Below are 18,103 nucleotides of genomic sequence, written 5' to 3'. Positions count from 1 at the left end.
CCCTGACTAAGACAGGTTTGTAGTAAGGTAATTTATGTCATTCAGTTATAGTGCCAAGTATTATCCCCCCATTTTATCAGATCTAATAAATTTTCCACTTGTATCATAATTATTTCCATCTACCAGGCCCTAACATCTGAGAGTGGAATACCGATGGCTTAGCACTGTCCTGCAGCAAATGCCAAGCTAGCAGCCGGTGCAGCAGATGCTACACAGTAGCTGCAGATGCTGCAGTACCAGGTGCAGATGCACTTAGATACCTTCAAACCCCAATCCAAAACCCTCACAGTGAATGCTTAATCTTCTTCAGAACAGAAGGGATTTTAGATTTTCACCACTTTCTGCTTAAGAACTGATAGAGCCAGACACAGTGGCATATGCCTGGGTCCTAGTACTCAGGAGATAGAGGAGAAAGACTGAAAGTTCAGGCTAGCCTGGGGTGCATAGCTAGACCCCACCTCAAAAATACACACACACACACACACACACAAATATAAGCAGCTGAGACAGAATACGAGGCCACTATCCTACAATAGAAGCTGGGCCATCTTTAAACACTTCCACTAAATCAAGAGCTGAGTGAGAGAGCCTCTGTCCCCAGCCTGGGTCACAGTGACTGTGTGGCACATGAAAGACATTCAGTCAGTAGCCCAGATCTCCACCCATCTGTTGTACAAGTGCATCAGCTGCTCCTAACAAACAACCTCGTCTGTCTTGAGACAGTATCCCAAACCTTGGCTTACTACTGTTGCATAACCTTGAACTCTATCTGACTCCTATTTTTTAAAAAAAATCAGCATAAAAGGTATATTAAAATATTCCTTTACTGTAAACTTTAAGTCGACCTCTGGCCCCTTTCTTTAAGGGCTAGGTGTTTACATATTTGATCTCCCAGTCTCCCAACTGTGAGACCTTGGCTCTGGTATACTGAATTCTCCAGAACAACTCTATAACCAAATTTTATCCATGAACATGTCCCACCTGTGCTCCTCCCTGGCATCATTGTGATGGCTGCAAGGAGGTCTACAAGGTATTGGGGGTACAGCACCCCTGGAGTCCTCCCTCTCAACAGTATCAGCATGTGTCAGCTGAGCCAACTCACCCTGTACTTAAAACAAATCACCTCCATTTGTATTGTACATTAAGTTAAAAAAACTACTGGTACTTATAGTTTGGGCATACTTCGTTTTCCCTCAAATCCAAATTATAACTTAAAGTAATACATAGACACTAATCTTTTGAGAGCAGTGGGAAAGCTAAAGAAGTAAAAGGAAAGATCCAGGTAAAAGCATGGGGAACAGGGACGGAAAGGTTACACAAAAGCAACAGAAGAGGGCGCACTGTGGAGCTGGAGAAACGATCTTGAACTACCTTATGATTTTTAGAAGGTTTTTTTTTTTTTTTTTTTCTTTTCCCAAGACAGGGTTTCTCTGTGTAGCCTTGGCTGTCCTGGAACTCACTCTGTAGACCAGGCTGGCCTCGAGCTCAGAAATCCACCTGCCTCTGCCTCCCGAGTGCTGGGATTAAAGGCGTGCACCACCACACCTGGCGATTTTTAGAAGTTACGATGATGGCAAAGGAGATATTGTACTTTGAGGTTTGAATTTTCAATACTTCCTTCAGATGCTGAGCAAAATCAAGAAGCCCTCCCCGTGGGTCACTGTGTAAACAGGAAATTCTCTCCAGGAGCTCTATGGGCTTGCCTATCGATGCATCTTAACTTATGATATATATGTTCAAGTTACAACATGTTCATAACTCCATGGTGAGCCGAAGGAGCAACCACACTTGCAAATTTTAAAGCAAAACGTGATTAAATACCCAAATCAGAACCACAACACTCAAAACTTGAGAGAACCACCCTAGGAAAACAGATTATCAAACTGTGGGTAACAAGGTGGTAAAATACAAGAAAGTAGCTCTAAGACCTGGCCAGTGTATTCATGACAGAGCTTTCTCAAAACCTGGGTAAGACAGTGTGTGCAAACAAAGCAATACAAGGCTCTCTTACCTGCTTTAGTAACCATGGATGACAGTATCACTATGATGTGTACTCTGAGATAAGAAAAGGAGTAATCACAGAATATTCTAATGCTATGATCTTCATTATCTCTAAGAACTGGATCTGTTAGCAAAGATAAAACAGATACTGATATGGCATAGAGGGCAAAATCCCTATAGTCCTGATCTTGAACTAGAGATACCTGTGTAAGAGCAATGGGCATTTCTAAGACACATGGATGGCTAACATTCACATTTAAATATGTGCAGCATCCCTGGGCTTTAGGAGAAATATAAACTAAATGCATAGCATTGTCTCACATTGGTTAAGAAAGGCTGATCAGGCAGACAATGTGTAAGAGTTGGCAAGGATGTCAGAGAAGGTATTCTTGTATACTTTTGGTGTGAGGCTCACTTAGACCAGGAGTTCAAGACTAGCCTAGGCAGTGAAGAGAGCTCTGCTATCTCAAATGAGTGAGTACATATAATGCTGTAGCATGGCTCAGAGGTTAAGATGACTTGCCAACCTTCAATCTGCAGCACCCACATAACAGCTTATAATCTTTCCTATCTCTAGTTCCAGGAAATCGGATGGCCTCTATAGAGGACCGGGTATGCATGTGGTGCGCAAACATATAGGCATTTCCCTTAGCTGTCCTGGAACTTAAACTTAGATCTGCCTGCCTCTGCCTTCCTAGCACTGGGACTAAAGGTGTGCACCACCATGCCTGGCTATATTTATGGTTTCTAATGTTAATTTTTTCTTTAGTTTTTCAAGATAGAGTTTCACTGTGTAGCCCTGACTCTCCTGGAACTCATTTTATAGACCAGGGTGGCCTCAAACTCATAGATTAGCCTGCTTCTGCCTCCCAAGTGCCAGGACTAAAGGCATGTGCCACCATGCCTGGCTGGTCAAAAAAATTCAAGGGAGATCAGATCAATCACTGTCTCAAATAATCCAGAGAAGAAACCCCAATGTTTCTTTTTTTTCTCACGTATTTTCACTCCCGACAATAAAATTGATATTTTAACATTTATTGACAGCATTTAAATATGATAACCATAACTTTAGAAGAATTTTATTACAGCAAATCAAAATAAAGGAAAACAAGGCCAGAATTTCCTGGGTCCAAGTTTCTTGGCTTTTATTTATTTGCTGTTGTTCTTGTTGGTTTCTTCAGGGCTGGGGATTGACTTCAGGGCTCTGCAGTGAAAGCAAATGTTCTAACCACCACATACACCCTATGCCTCACAGGTCCAATTCTTAAAAGAGCCCCTCCTACATTGTTAAGTGACTTAACTATTAAGTAGGCAGTCTGGTAGGTAGTAGGGAAAAAAAGTGCAAAACAGTTCAGCTCAGAAAGCTTTGAAAAGTACACTGAATGTGAGGGGCCAAGGCTTTTAACCCAGAAAGACACCTGAAATCCTAGCAACACACAGAGCTGCCATCAGTCTGAAGGCAGGCTGGGCTACAGAGTGAAGTCCAGGTCCACTTAGGCTATAAGTGAGAACCCTTCCTCAAATGAACAAACAAACTGACTAGGGAATAGGGGGGGTCAGTCTATCTCAGTCACATGCCATACACATGACAATACATATAAAGTCTGGTTGTTAACTTGGCCCCTACCTTACTCACAAACATAAAACTCATGATCACATCATTTTGAAAGCCATCCATGTACCGGTCACTGATATATTATTACCACTCTGTTCATTTCTGCCTCTAATTCCTCGTTTCCTCCCACCATTTGATCTTTATTCATTTTCAGGAGACAATTACAATTTTTGTGTACTAGTAAATACACTGGGAGATTAAGAACTTCACAGACACACAAGTATTAATTTTCACAGTCTAAGAGGACACACCATAGATTCTTAGGACTATCTTCATGAAGATATACTGATGTATAAGCCACACCAACAAGAAAGACATTCCAGGACCATCTGACCCAGCCTGACTAAAGGAGACGATGGACTTCCAGTCAACCCAGTTACTACCTGGCCAGGGCCCCATGCCTAAAGCCTTTGTTAGTACTGGTTTTACATGAACTAGTTATATTTTTAAAGTAAATAATTTCTGTTTAAAGCAGACATAACAAAAGTAGGTTTGTAAGCTAAACAAACAAACCAAAGCAAAGCAAAGCAACCATTGCCATTAAACACTAAAGGGCTTAAAGAAAACTGCATGCAAGTAAGACTTCCCTAACAGTAAATAAAGGTCACAAATACAGATGGATCAGAGGTGGCACTGGGCAGAGTGCTCAGCAGTCACTAAAGAAAAGCTGGCGATGGCTGAGGAACAATGGCTGAGGGACAGTCTACGCCCCACAGTCTGACACTGACATCAGGAGGCCCAGAAAAAGGAGAAAGCAGGCCTTCTAACGGGCACGACTGTACAAACAATGCATGACTCCATTTATGAACATCCATGGATGTGGCACTATTCTCAGCACTGTGTCACTGTGATGGTTTGTATATGCTTGGCCTAGGGTGTGGCACTATTAGTAGGTGTGGCACTGTGGCCATGGGCTTTAAGACCCTCATCCTAGATGCTTGGAAGTGAATATTCTGCTAGCAGCCTTCAGATGATGATGTAGAATTCTCAGCTCCTCCTGCACCATGTCGGCCTGGATGCTGCCATGTTCCCACCTTGATGATAAACGGACTGAACCTCTGAACCTGTAAGCCAGCCCCAATTAAATGTTGTCCTTATAAGAGCTGCCTTGGTCATGGTGTCTGTTCACAGCAGTAAAACCCTAACTAAGACACTCACTAACGCATGGCTTCTGTCAGTATTACTCTACCTAATTCTGAAGGGAAACTGCTAATCTATTGAGCACCGTCTGTCTCTTAAAGGGCTTAGATGAGAGCATGTTGATAACTTTTGAAAAGGGAGACAGCTGGCTCAGTGCATAAGCATACATGTTGGACAAACCTAACCTTGGATATCCAGTGCCCTGTAAACAGCTGGGTGTGGCCATGTACACCTGGAACACTAGTACTGTGGGTTACAGAAAAAGGACCACTGGCCAGCCAGCCCAGTCAAAAAAGTGTAAGTTCAGTGAAAGTCATGTGTCAATGAGAGAACAGTAAGGCCGATGCTGAAGACCATCTGCTGGCATCTTCCCCTAGATCCCACAGGAATGCACGTGCCCCTCCCCAGTTCTAACCATGTTCTCACACATCACCACCTCCCAAGGAAAGGGAAGAAAACTTACAGTCAGTACCTTCTCTATCTAGCACGGTTACTGCCAAGGAGAACAGGGCTTCAATTTCGGAGAGATATCCACAGCTCCAGCAGCACTTCTCAGTGGAACGCACTGCACACTAGAGCCAGGGTCTCACAGAAACCCACCAATCCAGGAGAATGGATTGATCTACAAGTCAGGTCCAGTGTCTGTCCGGTTTTCAGATAGGCAGCATGGCCACATGGACTGTAAGACAACCTACTGCAAGTTGAAGCCCAGTCCATGAAACAAGCAAGCAATCCTTCAAAGCTAGGAGAGCATGAGGTTACACAAAATGAACTGCAAGTCAAAGCTAGGAGAGCATGAGATTACACAAAATGAACTGCAAGTTGCAGCCCGTGGCACTTCCTGGTTGGAAGGTAAATGATGCCAGTTGCTTTAGAAAATAGTGGCATGGTTCCTCAAAACTTCGCTATATCCTGGGGTGGAAAAGATGGCTCAGCAGGTAAGGGAGCCTGATGTCCTTGCTCTGATGCCCAGGACTCACACAATCGAAGCAAAGAACTAATTCTGATGTCTACACAACACACGTGATATAGCACTCTTGATGTGCACGTGTACACACTAATAAATGAGCCAACTAATTAATTAATTATAACAGAATAAAACTTTACAGGTGGACGTGTTGCTCAGCAGAGGAACACGTGCAAAGCCCAGAGCTCAATGCCCAGCACTCAAACTAACAAGATTCTGTAGTGTGTATTTCATCCAAACACAGCACGTCCATTTTGACTATATACCCAGGAGAACTGAAGGCATGGATAGACTTACCCTTGATGTTCATATGATCATAACGGCCTTACTCACAAGAAGCTAAAGGTAGAAGCAACCAGTGTCTACTTAAGAGGTGGTGAAATAGATGTGGAATATGAAAATGTCACATCACCCAGCCTTAAGGAGAACAATTCACCAGGCATGGTGGCACATGCCTTTAATCGTAGCAGTACAGAACGCAAAGGATGGATCTTCCTGAGTTCAAGGCCAGTCTGGTCTACATAGTGAGCCAAGAAAGCCAGAAACACCGAGATAGACCCTGTCTCAATACACAAAACCAAACCAAAACCAAGAGGACACTGCTGGCACACAAATACTAGCGACAAGGCTTGAAGACCTTAGGCTGTGTGCAAAAACACAAAACACAGCCGCTGTATGATACCATACACAGGCCATTCTCACTAATGTTTACTAGTACAGCTCACATTCTTATATAAGCATCACCACCATCAACCTCTAATGTGTACTGTCTTCCAAAACTCAAACTCTGTTCAAATTAAACAGAAATTTCTGTGTCTGTGAATTTGCTTACACTGGAAACCAACCAGCCTCCTTTCCTGTCAGCTACCTGTCTGCCTGCCTTCTTTCCTTTCTTTCTTTGAGACAGTCTCACCATGTAGCCTCTGATGACCTTGAACTTCTGATCCTTCTTCCTGGCATGACAGGCATCATGCCTGGCTTTATTCAGTGCTTGGGGATGAACTCAAGGCTTCCTATAGAGCAAGAACGTATACTACCAACCGAGCTACACATCTCCACCCTCTTTATAATCAAAAGTTCTAAACGACCATGAGGACATGATTTCTATTCACAGCTCCCTTCCCCCCAAAAACTCCAGAGCTAGGCTTCAACTCAGCCAGTGCTCACAATATACTCGCTACCCCCATATATAGCGTGTATGGCATTCAGGTAGGACAGGCGATACCTGAGGTCTCCTCCTTGTCTCAGAGGTTTCCTAACTCGCACAATCCATGTCCTGAGAAGGTTCTGCTGCCCACACTCTGCTCTCTCCTGTCTACAAATCACAGAGCAGCCATACCTCATCCCAAAGAACCCTGATCACACCAAGACTGTGCCTGACACCAGCGGCGAGCATGTCTGTGAAAGGGTTAGAATAACTGGTATATCACCTCAAAACACTGAGAATGCATTTCTAGAACGTGCGCATTGTAGAAAGCAAAAAAGACCGGGTTATTAATACAGGAGGGAGATTAGATAGCAAATACCTTCTTGAGAAGACACGATGGGGGGAAGGTAATCCGGAATGTAGTCTTTTCTTTCCTCTGCATCTTTACTTCCGGGCTGGGGAAACTGAAGGACATTGTTCTTGCTAACAGGAAATGAAGGAATTTGATGTGGGAAAGTGACAGGTTCAATATTATGAATATAGTCTTCTAGTTCATGCAGATTAACTCCCATAAGTTGGAAGGCTTCACCAACATCATCCAAAATGGGGTCTGTTCGGCCATCTGAAACAAGGTCAAAAGCAAATGATGTCACTAGGAAGAAAGTACATGGTGATTTTTAAAACATGTGTGTGTGTGTGTGTGTGTGTGTGTGTGTGTGTGTGTGTGTGGTTTGAAATGAAATATATTACTTATTCAAAACCTAGTTACATATTTTTAAACAGAATATCACATTGCTTAAATAATACAAAGCTGACTGTTAGACATGGTGGCACACATCTTTAATCCCAGCAATAGGGAGACACAGACAGGCAGATCTTGTTCATGGCCAGCCTGGTCTATATAGTGAGTTCAAGGCCAGTCAGAGATACATAATGAGACTTCTCTTTCAAAAACAAAACAGAAAGAGAGAGAGAGAGGGAAGAGGAGAGGGAGAGGAGAGGGAAGAGAGGAGAGGGAAGAGAGAGAGGGGGGAGGGACAGAAGGGAAGGGAAGGGAAGGGAAGGGAAGGGAAGGGAAGGGAAGGGAAGGGACGGGACGGGACGGGACGGGACGGGACTGTGGGGGGTTGGGAAGAGGGAGAGGTTAAGAGTTGTGTCTCTCTTTCCATCATGAGTCCTAGAGTCTTAACACAGGTTGCCAGGCTTAGCAGCCAGTACAATTACCCACCAAGCAATCTCACTAGCCTATCAAACACTTTTTTCAGGCCAGGTGTGGTGATGGCACTTGCCTTAAGTCTCAGAACTCGGGAGTCAGAGACAGGCAGATCTCTGTGAGTTTGAGGCTAGTCTAGTATATATAGTGAGTTCCAGGACAGCCAGGGCTAAGTAGATAAGCCCTGCCTCAAAACAAACAAGCAACAAACAAACAAACAGGCTCACATTCAGTGATGCACAAAAACAGAAAATTAATACACATTTCTCCTATTACTGGATGTAAGCATGCATTTCATTTCTTCTCATCAAAGTCTTTATCACCATTGTGTAAAGAATAGAACCATCTTAAATTCTACACGCCTCACAATTTCAGTCTAGGACATTCTGATGCTCCCCTTGACCCGCTTTTCCTGCAAGAGTTCAGGTACTTCATCTCCCCCAACTCTATTTTGTCTATAATTACATCAGTAGAAAATGGTCTCTGGCTTGCCAGGTGTGGTGTGCACGCCTTTAGCCCCTGCACTGGAGGTAGAGGCAATCAGATCTCTGAGTGCAAGGCCAGCCAGGTCTACAGATCAAGTTCTGTAAGAGCCAGAGCTACCCAGGGAAACCTGTATTGAAAACAAAACAAAACAAAACAAAACAAAACACAAAACAAAACAAAACAAGACAAGGAATAGTCTCTCTTTACCCATGGAAGACACTTTCCACCAGTCCCAGTGAGTGCTGGAAGCTTTGAAGAGACCAAAGCCACATAGACTATAGTTCTGCCTCTCATCTATGTATCTATGTATCTATCTATCTATCTATCTATAGCTTATCTATGCTAAATAATTTATACATTAGGGACAGTGAGACATTATAACCAATGACAAAATAGAAAAAAAATGACAATGTACTCTAAAAAACGTGATTTATGAAATGGTCCGGGCAGTGGTAGCACACACCTTTAATCCCAGCACTTGGGAGGCAGAGGCAGGCGGATTTCTGAGTTCAAGGCCAGCCTGGTCTACAGAACAAGTTCCAGGACAGCCAGGGCTACACAGAGAAACCCTGTTTCGAACCCCCCCTCCCCCAAAAAAGATTTATAAAATGCTTACTTTTGTAACATTCTATCTACCATTAAGTAAAGGAAAAGGTAGTTTTGTGGTTCAGGGAGTGGTTTATTACGACAAGGTCTAAATGCATAGTTCTCACTGACTTATAGCTCATGATGTAACAGACTGGCTCCACACTCACACTGTCCTCCTGGCTCACCCTTCTGTGTTGGGAGTACAGGAGGAGATGGTGGTATCTGGTAAAAGGGCAGATAGGGCAGGGCTGTGGCTTCAAGTTCTGTCCACTCAATACACACACACACACACACACACACACACACACATACACATATACATAACACACGTACACACACACACACACACACACCACACACATATTCCCACTCCTTTGTGCTGCTAGCCTTGGACATGCAGTGTCCCTGACGAACCTTGCTGACTATTAGGATTACATATGTGTGCTACCGTGACTGGCCCAGGTTTTCCTTCTTCTGTGACTTTGCTTTGGTTTTTGGAGACATCGTTTCATTTTTGTAGTCAAGGCTGGCCTTGAGCTCTCAGCAATCCTCCTGCCTTAGCCTCCTTTTGTAAAGCCTTAAGTACTTCTCTTGAATAGCCTTCTAATGAGCTAGCTGGGCAGGGTTAGCAGTCCAGTCTAGTGGGTACTTTCACTAAACCTGTTTATGCTATCTTCTGACCTACAGTTCTCTCCATTTTTACACAAACATACTTCATACTTCAACTCAAATCTTATCTTTTCCCCTCAAAGCAAGTGTTCCCTGGAATCCACAGCTAGAAATATATTCCCTCTGTTTTACTCGGTTTACATATACTGCCAGTACCATAAGATAATGAGGTCAGGGTAGGAATCATGAGACCCATCTAATGCTTCTACATGTGTAGGAGAAACCTTAGAAAAATTTATAACTTTGTTACTTGAGGAATTAATAGCAACTTCTGTACTTGTTTTAATTTGTTTTATTTATTTATTTTAGAAAAAGGATCACACACACCATCAGTCTGCGTGTGTCGATATTCTGACACCCTTGTAGACAGAGCTTGTATTCCACAACCCTCAGCCCAAGCTCAGTTTATAAGTAGTGCTCAATAAACGCTTGTCAGAAACACCAAGAGAATTGATTATAGAATACAAGATGACATAATAGTAACCTGAAGTTACAGAATTCAATTTTAAAAGAAATTTGTAGCGCTCTTTCTCTCTCTCTCTCTCTCTTTCTCTGTGTGTGTGTGTGTATATATATATGTACATACCCTTTCTCACGGGATGAATTGATTATATTCATATTCTACTACAGTACAATTGTGCTAACAGACTGGAGAGCCCTAACTGTATTTGTATCACACTATTGTGGAGCTAAACCAGTATATACACTCAGGAAACTGTTAGCTAGTAAATGAATGGATAGCCTGCAACCTTGCATTCTAAAACCATGTGTTTAATAAGTAAGCATTTTTAACAAGTCACCAAATCCAAATGGGGAATAATGAATCTTAGAATCATATTCTCATTAAAAAAAAAAAAGAGTGAAAAGGAAGAAAAGAAAACTGACTAGAAAAAGATGGGTAATTATAAAGTGTTTCATACTGGACAGTGGCGGCACATATCTTTAATCCCAGCATTCAGGAGGCAGAGGCAAGCAGATCTCTGTGAATTCAAGGACAGCCTGGTCTACAGAGAGTTACAGGACAGCCTGGGATATGAAACAACAACAACAACAACAAACCAAAACTCTGTCTCAAAAAAAAAAAAAGAAAAGGCCAGGGAATGGAGGGGAAAGGGTTCATGCTAAATGTGATGGCCCACACCTTTAATACCAGCACTCATGAGGCAGAGGCAGGCGTCTGGTCTACATATTGAGCTCTAGGATAACCAGGGCAATGAAGAGAGACCATGTCTCAAACATATACATAAAATAAAATGGGGGGGGGGAGGGAGGAGGGAAGAGAGGAGAGAGAGAGGAATGAAGAGGTTCTCAGTAAAGCATAATGATTTCTTAGACACTTTGGAATGCTTGAATCCATGAAATACCTGGCATGGAAAGTAACTATGTATTCAGGGGATATTTTCAGAACCCAAAAGGTATACAACATCTGCCTTTAGTTCAGGAACTAGGTAACAAAATATAATCTATCTTAAACATAATAGTAACAATATACTGAAGGTCAATGGAGAAGGGGCTTGAAGGTAAGGAAGCAACAGCTAGACCATCATTCTGCCACCACACACTTTAAATCAAGCACTCAAAAAGATATGCATTTTAGGAATTCATTCACTAAGTCTTTGTGGACTACCCATTAATTTACTAGCCAATTGTTTCCTATTTGGAACAGCCCTAGGGTGACACAATCAGGGTGCTCCAATCAGTTAGCACAGTAGGTAGTAGAGTAATACAAATACAGTCAAGGGTGCTCCAATCAGCACATTAGGTACTTACGCAGAATATGAATATAATCAATTTATCTTCTGGGTCAGGGTACACATATACACAAACAATTACAAAATAAGATAAATAGGATCTGATTTGTTGGGGTTTCATTATTTTGTTAGGAATGGCATTTGGAGTCTTGATGGTATGGCGAATCTATAGGTCCTCATTTTAAAAGTAGGAACCACTTTTAGCAGAACAAATTACTCTATAAAACACTTCATTTAGTTATCCAACTTGCCACCTTAAACGTCATATCTTGGAATTTAAATGAACGTTATAATCCCTGCCCCCCCACACACACTCATACATCAGTAAAAATCATACATCTATAAAATGATCTGTAGCTTCTCCTGAAACGTTCCAAATCATTAAATACCACCGGGTAAAGACACTATTGGGCATTCACTTAAAAGTCAATACACTGCCCCCAGATTCTATGTCCCAAGTTCCTCCCGTGGGGCTGGCTTCTAGTTGTGGGGACATCCCATAAGTAGTTTCAAGAGGGAAACTGGGTATTACTTGGCCACTAGGATTCAGCCCTGGTTTCAACTGCAGTCCTCCATGTGGGACCGTCCCCACCCTCCTAGAACACACCCGAAAGGGCTGGAGCCCTGAAGAGGGGCAGCACCGAGGACTGTGTTATCTTTACTCACTCCCAAAACATACACAGGAGCCTTTAATCTCATTAAAGAGACATGAACCAGAAAAAAAAAAAAAAAGTTAATACATACTGCGACACTGAGTACCCGGAAAACCTCCCAAATTACCCAGTGATCCTTCCCATCACACTTAGATCAACACTAACAGAAGAGCATAGAGGAAGGACGCCGTGCGTAACTGAGATGCTTATTGAAAGGTATTCAGCGAAATCGACAAAACCTGCCTTGAAAAGTAGTAGGCGAAGTCTGTGAAACGAACAGATAGAGAGGGGGAAAAAAATAAAATAAAATAAAAAGGCAGCGACCCTGTCTGAGCGGAGCTGTCAACGAGTCTATCTGGGAGCTCAGGAATGGCCAGCCTTGTAAGAAACGGCCGGTAGACGGAGCGCCTGTGACAACTAGTTGTAGTAGTTTGCGAGCAAGGGAGGCAAAAGACCAAGGTGAGCGAGGTGGAGAGCATTCTGGGGGTGGCTCTGGCCGCAGCCGACCCGAGACAATGAGAGAGACCGAAGCACTAGTCCAGGAGCAGCATCGGTGAGAGGGTGTGTAGCTGCGAGCCGGGACCCCGCTTCCCTGCCGGTGGCGGGAAGTTAGCGGATGAGGAAGAGGCACCTAAGGGATGACTGGAGTTCGCAGGAGACGGTGGAAGCCCCCCAGATCGTCGGAGTCTGAGAGGATCCCCATGTCGAAGCCGGCTTCGGAACGCCACCCCTGGAGGGGATGCCCAAAGGGGTCCGGAGGGGCAAAGGTGTCACTCGTGACCGGCTTGGGGCAGCCCTCCCGCAACCCAGCCCCAGTACTCACAGAGTTCAGAGTACCGATGGCAGTCCCGGCCCAGCTGCTGCAGATAGCGCTGCAGGACGTCGGTGAGGAGGTGGCAGGCGCTGAGCTGCACCGAGTCCCAGCCCAGCGCCTGGCAGATCTGCGCCACCGAGACCCTCAACAACGACCTAGAGTAACTCTCGCACATCCCGCTGCGTGGACGCCACCGCAGCCCTTCGCTGCCACTGCTCTCCAGCCCTGCCGCCTCGCCTCAGCAGAGCCCCCGATTCATTCTCTGGGGGCCCCGCGGCGGGGAAATCGTCCCCCCTCTGACCCGGAGCGACCACCTCAAAGCCTCAGCAGCACGGAGCGCGCCAGCCTGAGAGCCGCCATTTTGGACTCGCTCCGCCTCCCGCTGGACGGCCGCCGGGGCGAGGCAGCACGAGCAGAAGGCCGAGAGATAGGCGGCCCAGGCTCCGCCCAGTGGGAGGAGAGCGATCGTCTCGGGATCGACTCTAGAGCCTGGTCGCCGGCCGGAAGCCGAGTGACTGGGCGCAGGTGGAGTCTGCGCCTCCCTGACAACAGGTGCCGGCGTCTTTCTCTCCCCGCTGATGGAAAAGTAAGAGGTGACCCTCGGTGTGTTCAGGGGCAAACCAGGGAGACAGTGGAATGTTAAGGAATTCACATTAATAATGTTGATAAAGATTCAAGTGTGAAACTAGAGAATTGGGAGTGGAGTGTAAGCTCCTCCGCAGAGCGCGGATTCGATTGTTTTCCTTTACTTAAATCTAAGAAAGTAAAAACGAAATTAAAAGATGAAAGAGAAGATAGTATTCAGAATGAAATAGTGGTGACTTGGGAGGTTTGAGTGAAATCCAAGGTGTTCACTCAGGAGGCTGAGGCAATCATAAGCTAGAGGCCAACTAGAGTCACCGAAAAAGACTCCGGCTCTAAAAAGCAAACAGAGCTAATAAACTTGTTCATTGTATCGTTCAATGCTCTTCATAATATGGCTGGTTTTAAGGGAAAAAAGCCTACGTGTTCAATTAGTGGGAACTGCCCCCCTATTCCCAGTAGTGAGCAAGATACTATTTTAGTGCAGTTTATCGCTAGTTCTAGATTGCGTCTTACTAGTCGCAATACGTAGTCTATCCAAGACGTGGAGAATACAGTTCCCTACAGAGGTCGAATACTCCGTTAAATCCTTGAGACTGGTTTTGTCCAGAGAATGCTTGCTTGCCTTTCCCAGGGCTTCTTGCAGCCCTAGTTGAATTTTGCCTGACGGTACCAGAAACTGTGATGAGATGGTAAATAGCTTGGGTTGAAATAGTGGGTTGTTCTCCCACCCCCACCCCCCACCCCCCCCCGTGAGTCGCAATCTTGTTATGTTGCCACATCTGCCCTTAGACTTTTGGGGCTGAAGTGAGCCTCCACAATAGCTGGCAGTTTGGGCAGCTGCTGGTAGACCCTGATTAATAATCCCAGTGCTGGGCTGGCAGAGGCAGGCAGATATCTGAGTTCAAGGCCAGCCTGGTCTACAGAGCTAGTTACAGAACAGGAAAAAAAGTTTCAAATTAAAGCCAAACCAATCCCAGTGACTACTAGGCTAAACCAAACCTACTTCAGCTTTATTTAACTACTCCATTTCTTAGTTGTGCCTGCCATATCTATCATTGACTATTCAGTATATAAGTTTATGTGCCCTCTCCAATAAATTGTTTCTAGGCAGCTGTGATGGCTAGTCTCAGTTGTCAACTTTAGTACATCTGGAATCAACTAAACCCCAAATGACTGGGCACACTTGCGAGAGATTTCTTTTCTTAAATCTCTTGTAGTGGAAAGACACACTTCTAGTCTGAGTCTTTGATGTGGGAATATCCATCTTTAATCTGGCCCACATCTTCTTCTGGCAGCTTATATAAAACACATAAAAGAAGGAAGCTTGCTTTCTCTTCGCCTGCTTGCCTTCACTCTAGCTCACAAGTGCATTCTGTCACGGGAAATAGAGGCTACTTCTTTGGGATTCCAGAGTATACTGAAGAGCAGCTGAGACATCTAGCCTCTTAGACTAAACAACTCCAGAATTCTTGGACCTTGTTTGTAGGCAGCCATTGTTGGGTTAACTGGACCATAGCCTATAAGTCATTCTAATAAATCTCCTTCTTAAAGTCATGAAAGCCCAAGAAATCTGAAAACATGTTAGTTTTGACAAATGGCAGTCTGGAAAGAAGCATTGACACTCAGTCCATTGGGAGTTCTGTGCCCAAGCGTCAGGAGCCTGTTTGATGCAAAATCACAAGGATACTTTTCATCTTGGGCCTTAATTGAACACTTTTGTTGTTGTTGTTTTTTCCAGACAGTGTTTCTGTGGAGCTCTGGCTGTCCTAGAACTCTAGAGCAGGCAGGCCTCAAACTCAAATATCTGCCTTCCTTCTGCCTTCCAAGTTCTGAGACTAAAGGTGTGTGTCACTGTGCCTAGCTCATTTTTAGAACTATTTCATAACATTGAACATTTCCTTAATTTGAAACTCATACCTTGGATTCCTCTCCCCTACTACCTCTTTATTTGCCTGTGTGTAGTGGAAAAAATTCAAAACTACAGAAAAAACTGAAACAAACAAGATTCATGGATTATTAACATTTTGCCACATTTACTATATATGGAAATATTTTAATTAACTTATACTCACCTTTTCCAAGAACAGCTTGAAAATAAGCTGCAAACCTCATGCCACTTAAGTCTGAAAAGCTGAGCATTTATCCTCCGAAACCAGCACAGTTCCCTGTGTAGCCATATGTATGACCATATGGCCACGACGCTGGTTTCCCAGGAAGCTAAGTGTGGGATGGAGGGAACTCTACAGCAGGTTTATCTGGGAGCACTCTTGGGACACCAAATGTGGGAAGGAAGGAGTGGGAGCCAGGCAGATACACTGTCAAGGAAGGCCTCAGCCAATCTCAGGGTGCTTGCTGAAACTTGGACCTTTACATTGCCAAATTCATAGGTGATTTGTGTAGACTTTGCAGGAAAGGGTGTGTAATCTTAGGCCAATGTACTGTTTACAGCTGAGTCAGTTCCGTGGAAGGCTGAAGTCCTTGAGAGCTGAGGAGCTCGGTACCATCCTATTAATATTCAGCATAATCCGTCTCTTTCTCCTTTGCTCTCTTTCTTGGTGTAAATTTGAAGAACAGCTCTTTCAGAGGTGGTGGGGGTTCTTCTCTGAGAACATCATTAAAAAGGAAAACCAGGAACTGTTACCACTCTCCCTACTGCAGATGGGCCCCGTGTCTATTTCCAGTGGCTTGCTCAGACCTTATGTGTAAGGGAGGGCTCTGAGTCCTAGGTTTCCATATCCTTTCTAGATTGTGGCTGCTGACCTTGTCAATTCACCCTCAAAATTGAACAAAAGTACCCAAACAGACCACCAATATGGCAAATAGTGCCCACTACCCATTGGGATAACAGTTCAGTCTTCTCCTATAATGAGGATCAGCTGCCTAGATGGACCTCTCTGCTGCTATCTTTTGGCTGAAGTACTAAGGTAACACCTATAGCCTTGTCCATTCCAGCAGGACTTTTACTGTCTCCTTTGGTAAAACTCGCCCATTTTGGAGATTAGACCCATAAGCCTCAAGAACTCTGGGCTGCAGGAATTGGAACAATTATCTAAGTAAGTCCCTGGGAGTGATGGCAAGTGGAGACTCTTCAGTCTCTATTCCATGTTATCTCCCTGTTGAGAACCCCTCTCCAATGAAAAGCCATGGAGTAAAGTATGTACGCATCCTCAGAGATTGTACCCCATCCCCACAAAGTATTTCCTATAAGCTTGTGCTTAGCAGGGCCTACAAAGGCCATAACATCAACCTGGCAGCATAACAGCTTCAAATGGTATAGGGCAGTAACAGTGGGCGTCATATCTGGTGCCTTTCCCAGACACCCACTTGTGAAATAGGTCCTTGAGGATTGTTGCATGATGTTGGACACACTTGTGTTTTGGATGAGAATGACCTCCAGGGGGTCATATATTTGAATAATTGGTCCCCAGTTGGAACTGTTTTGGAAAAATTAGGGAGGTGTGGCATTGTTGGAGAAGATATGTCACTGGGGAGGGCTTTAAGATTTCAAAAGCCCATGCTATTCCAGGTTAGCCTTCTCTCTTCCTCAAGCTTTCAGATCAGATGTAAGCTCTTGGCTACTGCTGCAGTGCCTGCCTGTCTGCCTGCCCCCTTTATTTCTGGTCTTCATAGATTCTAACCCTCTATAACTGTGAATCCCCAAATCAAGCACTTCCTTTTATAAGTTGCCTTGACATGGCAAAAGAAAAGAGACACCAGTGAGTGAGAAACCATGAGCAGGAATGCCCACTCTCAGCAACACAGTGACTGCTCTTTCTAGGGTTGAAAGGCCAAATGTTGTCACCTTGGTCTCTTTGAAAAGCCTCAAGGGACTTTTTCTGAGCTTCTGCAACACAATTCTGCAGCTTGGTGGCTTAATCAACAGCCTCTGTCTTACACTTCTGTAGCATGCTTGGATGTCCTTGAGACCTTTCTGCCTGGATTACAGACTGCTGCCTCTTTTTTTTTTTTTGGTTTTTCGAGACAGGGTTTCTCTGTGTTCCCCTGGTTGTCCTGGAACTCACTTTGTAGACCAGGCTGGCCTCGAACTCTGACTTGCAAGTGCTGGGATTAAAGGCGTGCGCCACCACAGCCTGGCTTTTTTTTTTCTGCCTCCTCTTGATGAACTTCATGACCTTTGTCTCTGTGTGCATAGTCCTTGTTTCTCTTCCACTTTTTAAAAGAATTATTTTATGCATATGAGTACCCTGTAGCTGTCCTCAGACACACCAGAAGAGGGGATGGGATCCCATTACAGATGGTTGTGAACCACCATGTGGTTGCTGGGAATTGAACTCATTTGCTCTTAACTGCTGAGCCATCTCTCCAGCCCAACTTCTCTCCTATTTCTTAAAAGAGCAGCCAGTCCAGTGAACTAGGACCCATCCTTATAAGTTTAATATGACCACTTTATTTCATTCATGAATTTGTGTGCACATGTATGCATATGGATGTGTGTGGAAGACTAGAGTACAAC

At 44.3% G+C, this 18,103-nt stretch overlaps 1 protein-coding gene across 1 annotated transcript in view; it reads right to left on the bottom strand.

The window, feature by feature from the left end:
* Taf3 (TATA-box binding protein associated factor 3) overlaps positions 1-13,418 on the bottom strand; it is a 141,784-nt gene extending 128,366 nt beyond the window's left edge. Inside the window, exons 1-2 of the mRNA XM_021156533.2 lie at positions 13,054-13,418; positions 7,250-7,492 (exon numbers count right to left, since the gene is read on the bottom strand). Of these exons, the coding sequence (XP_021012192.1) occupies positions 7,250-7,492; positions 13,054-13,219 (409 nt within the window). The 5' untranslated portion in view covers positions 13,220-13,418. The remainder of the gene's footprint in view (positions 1-7,249; positions 7,493-13,053) is intronic.
* Between the last annotated feature and the right edge of the window lie 4,685 nt (positions 13,419-18,103).

Source organism: Mus caroli, unplaced genomic scaffold (assembly GCF_978045245.1).
Source record: "Mus caroli unplaced genomic scaffold, Mus_caroli_1 scaffold_2, whole genome shotgun sequence".
NCBI classification, from domain to species: domain Eukaryota; kingdom Metazoa; phylum Chordata; class Mammalia; order Rodentia; family Muridae; genus Mus; species Mus caroli.
Note: the sequence above shows the minus strand (reverse complement) of the source record. Positions and strands in the feature narration are given on the sequence as shown.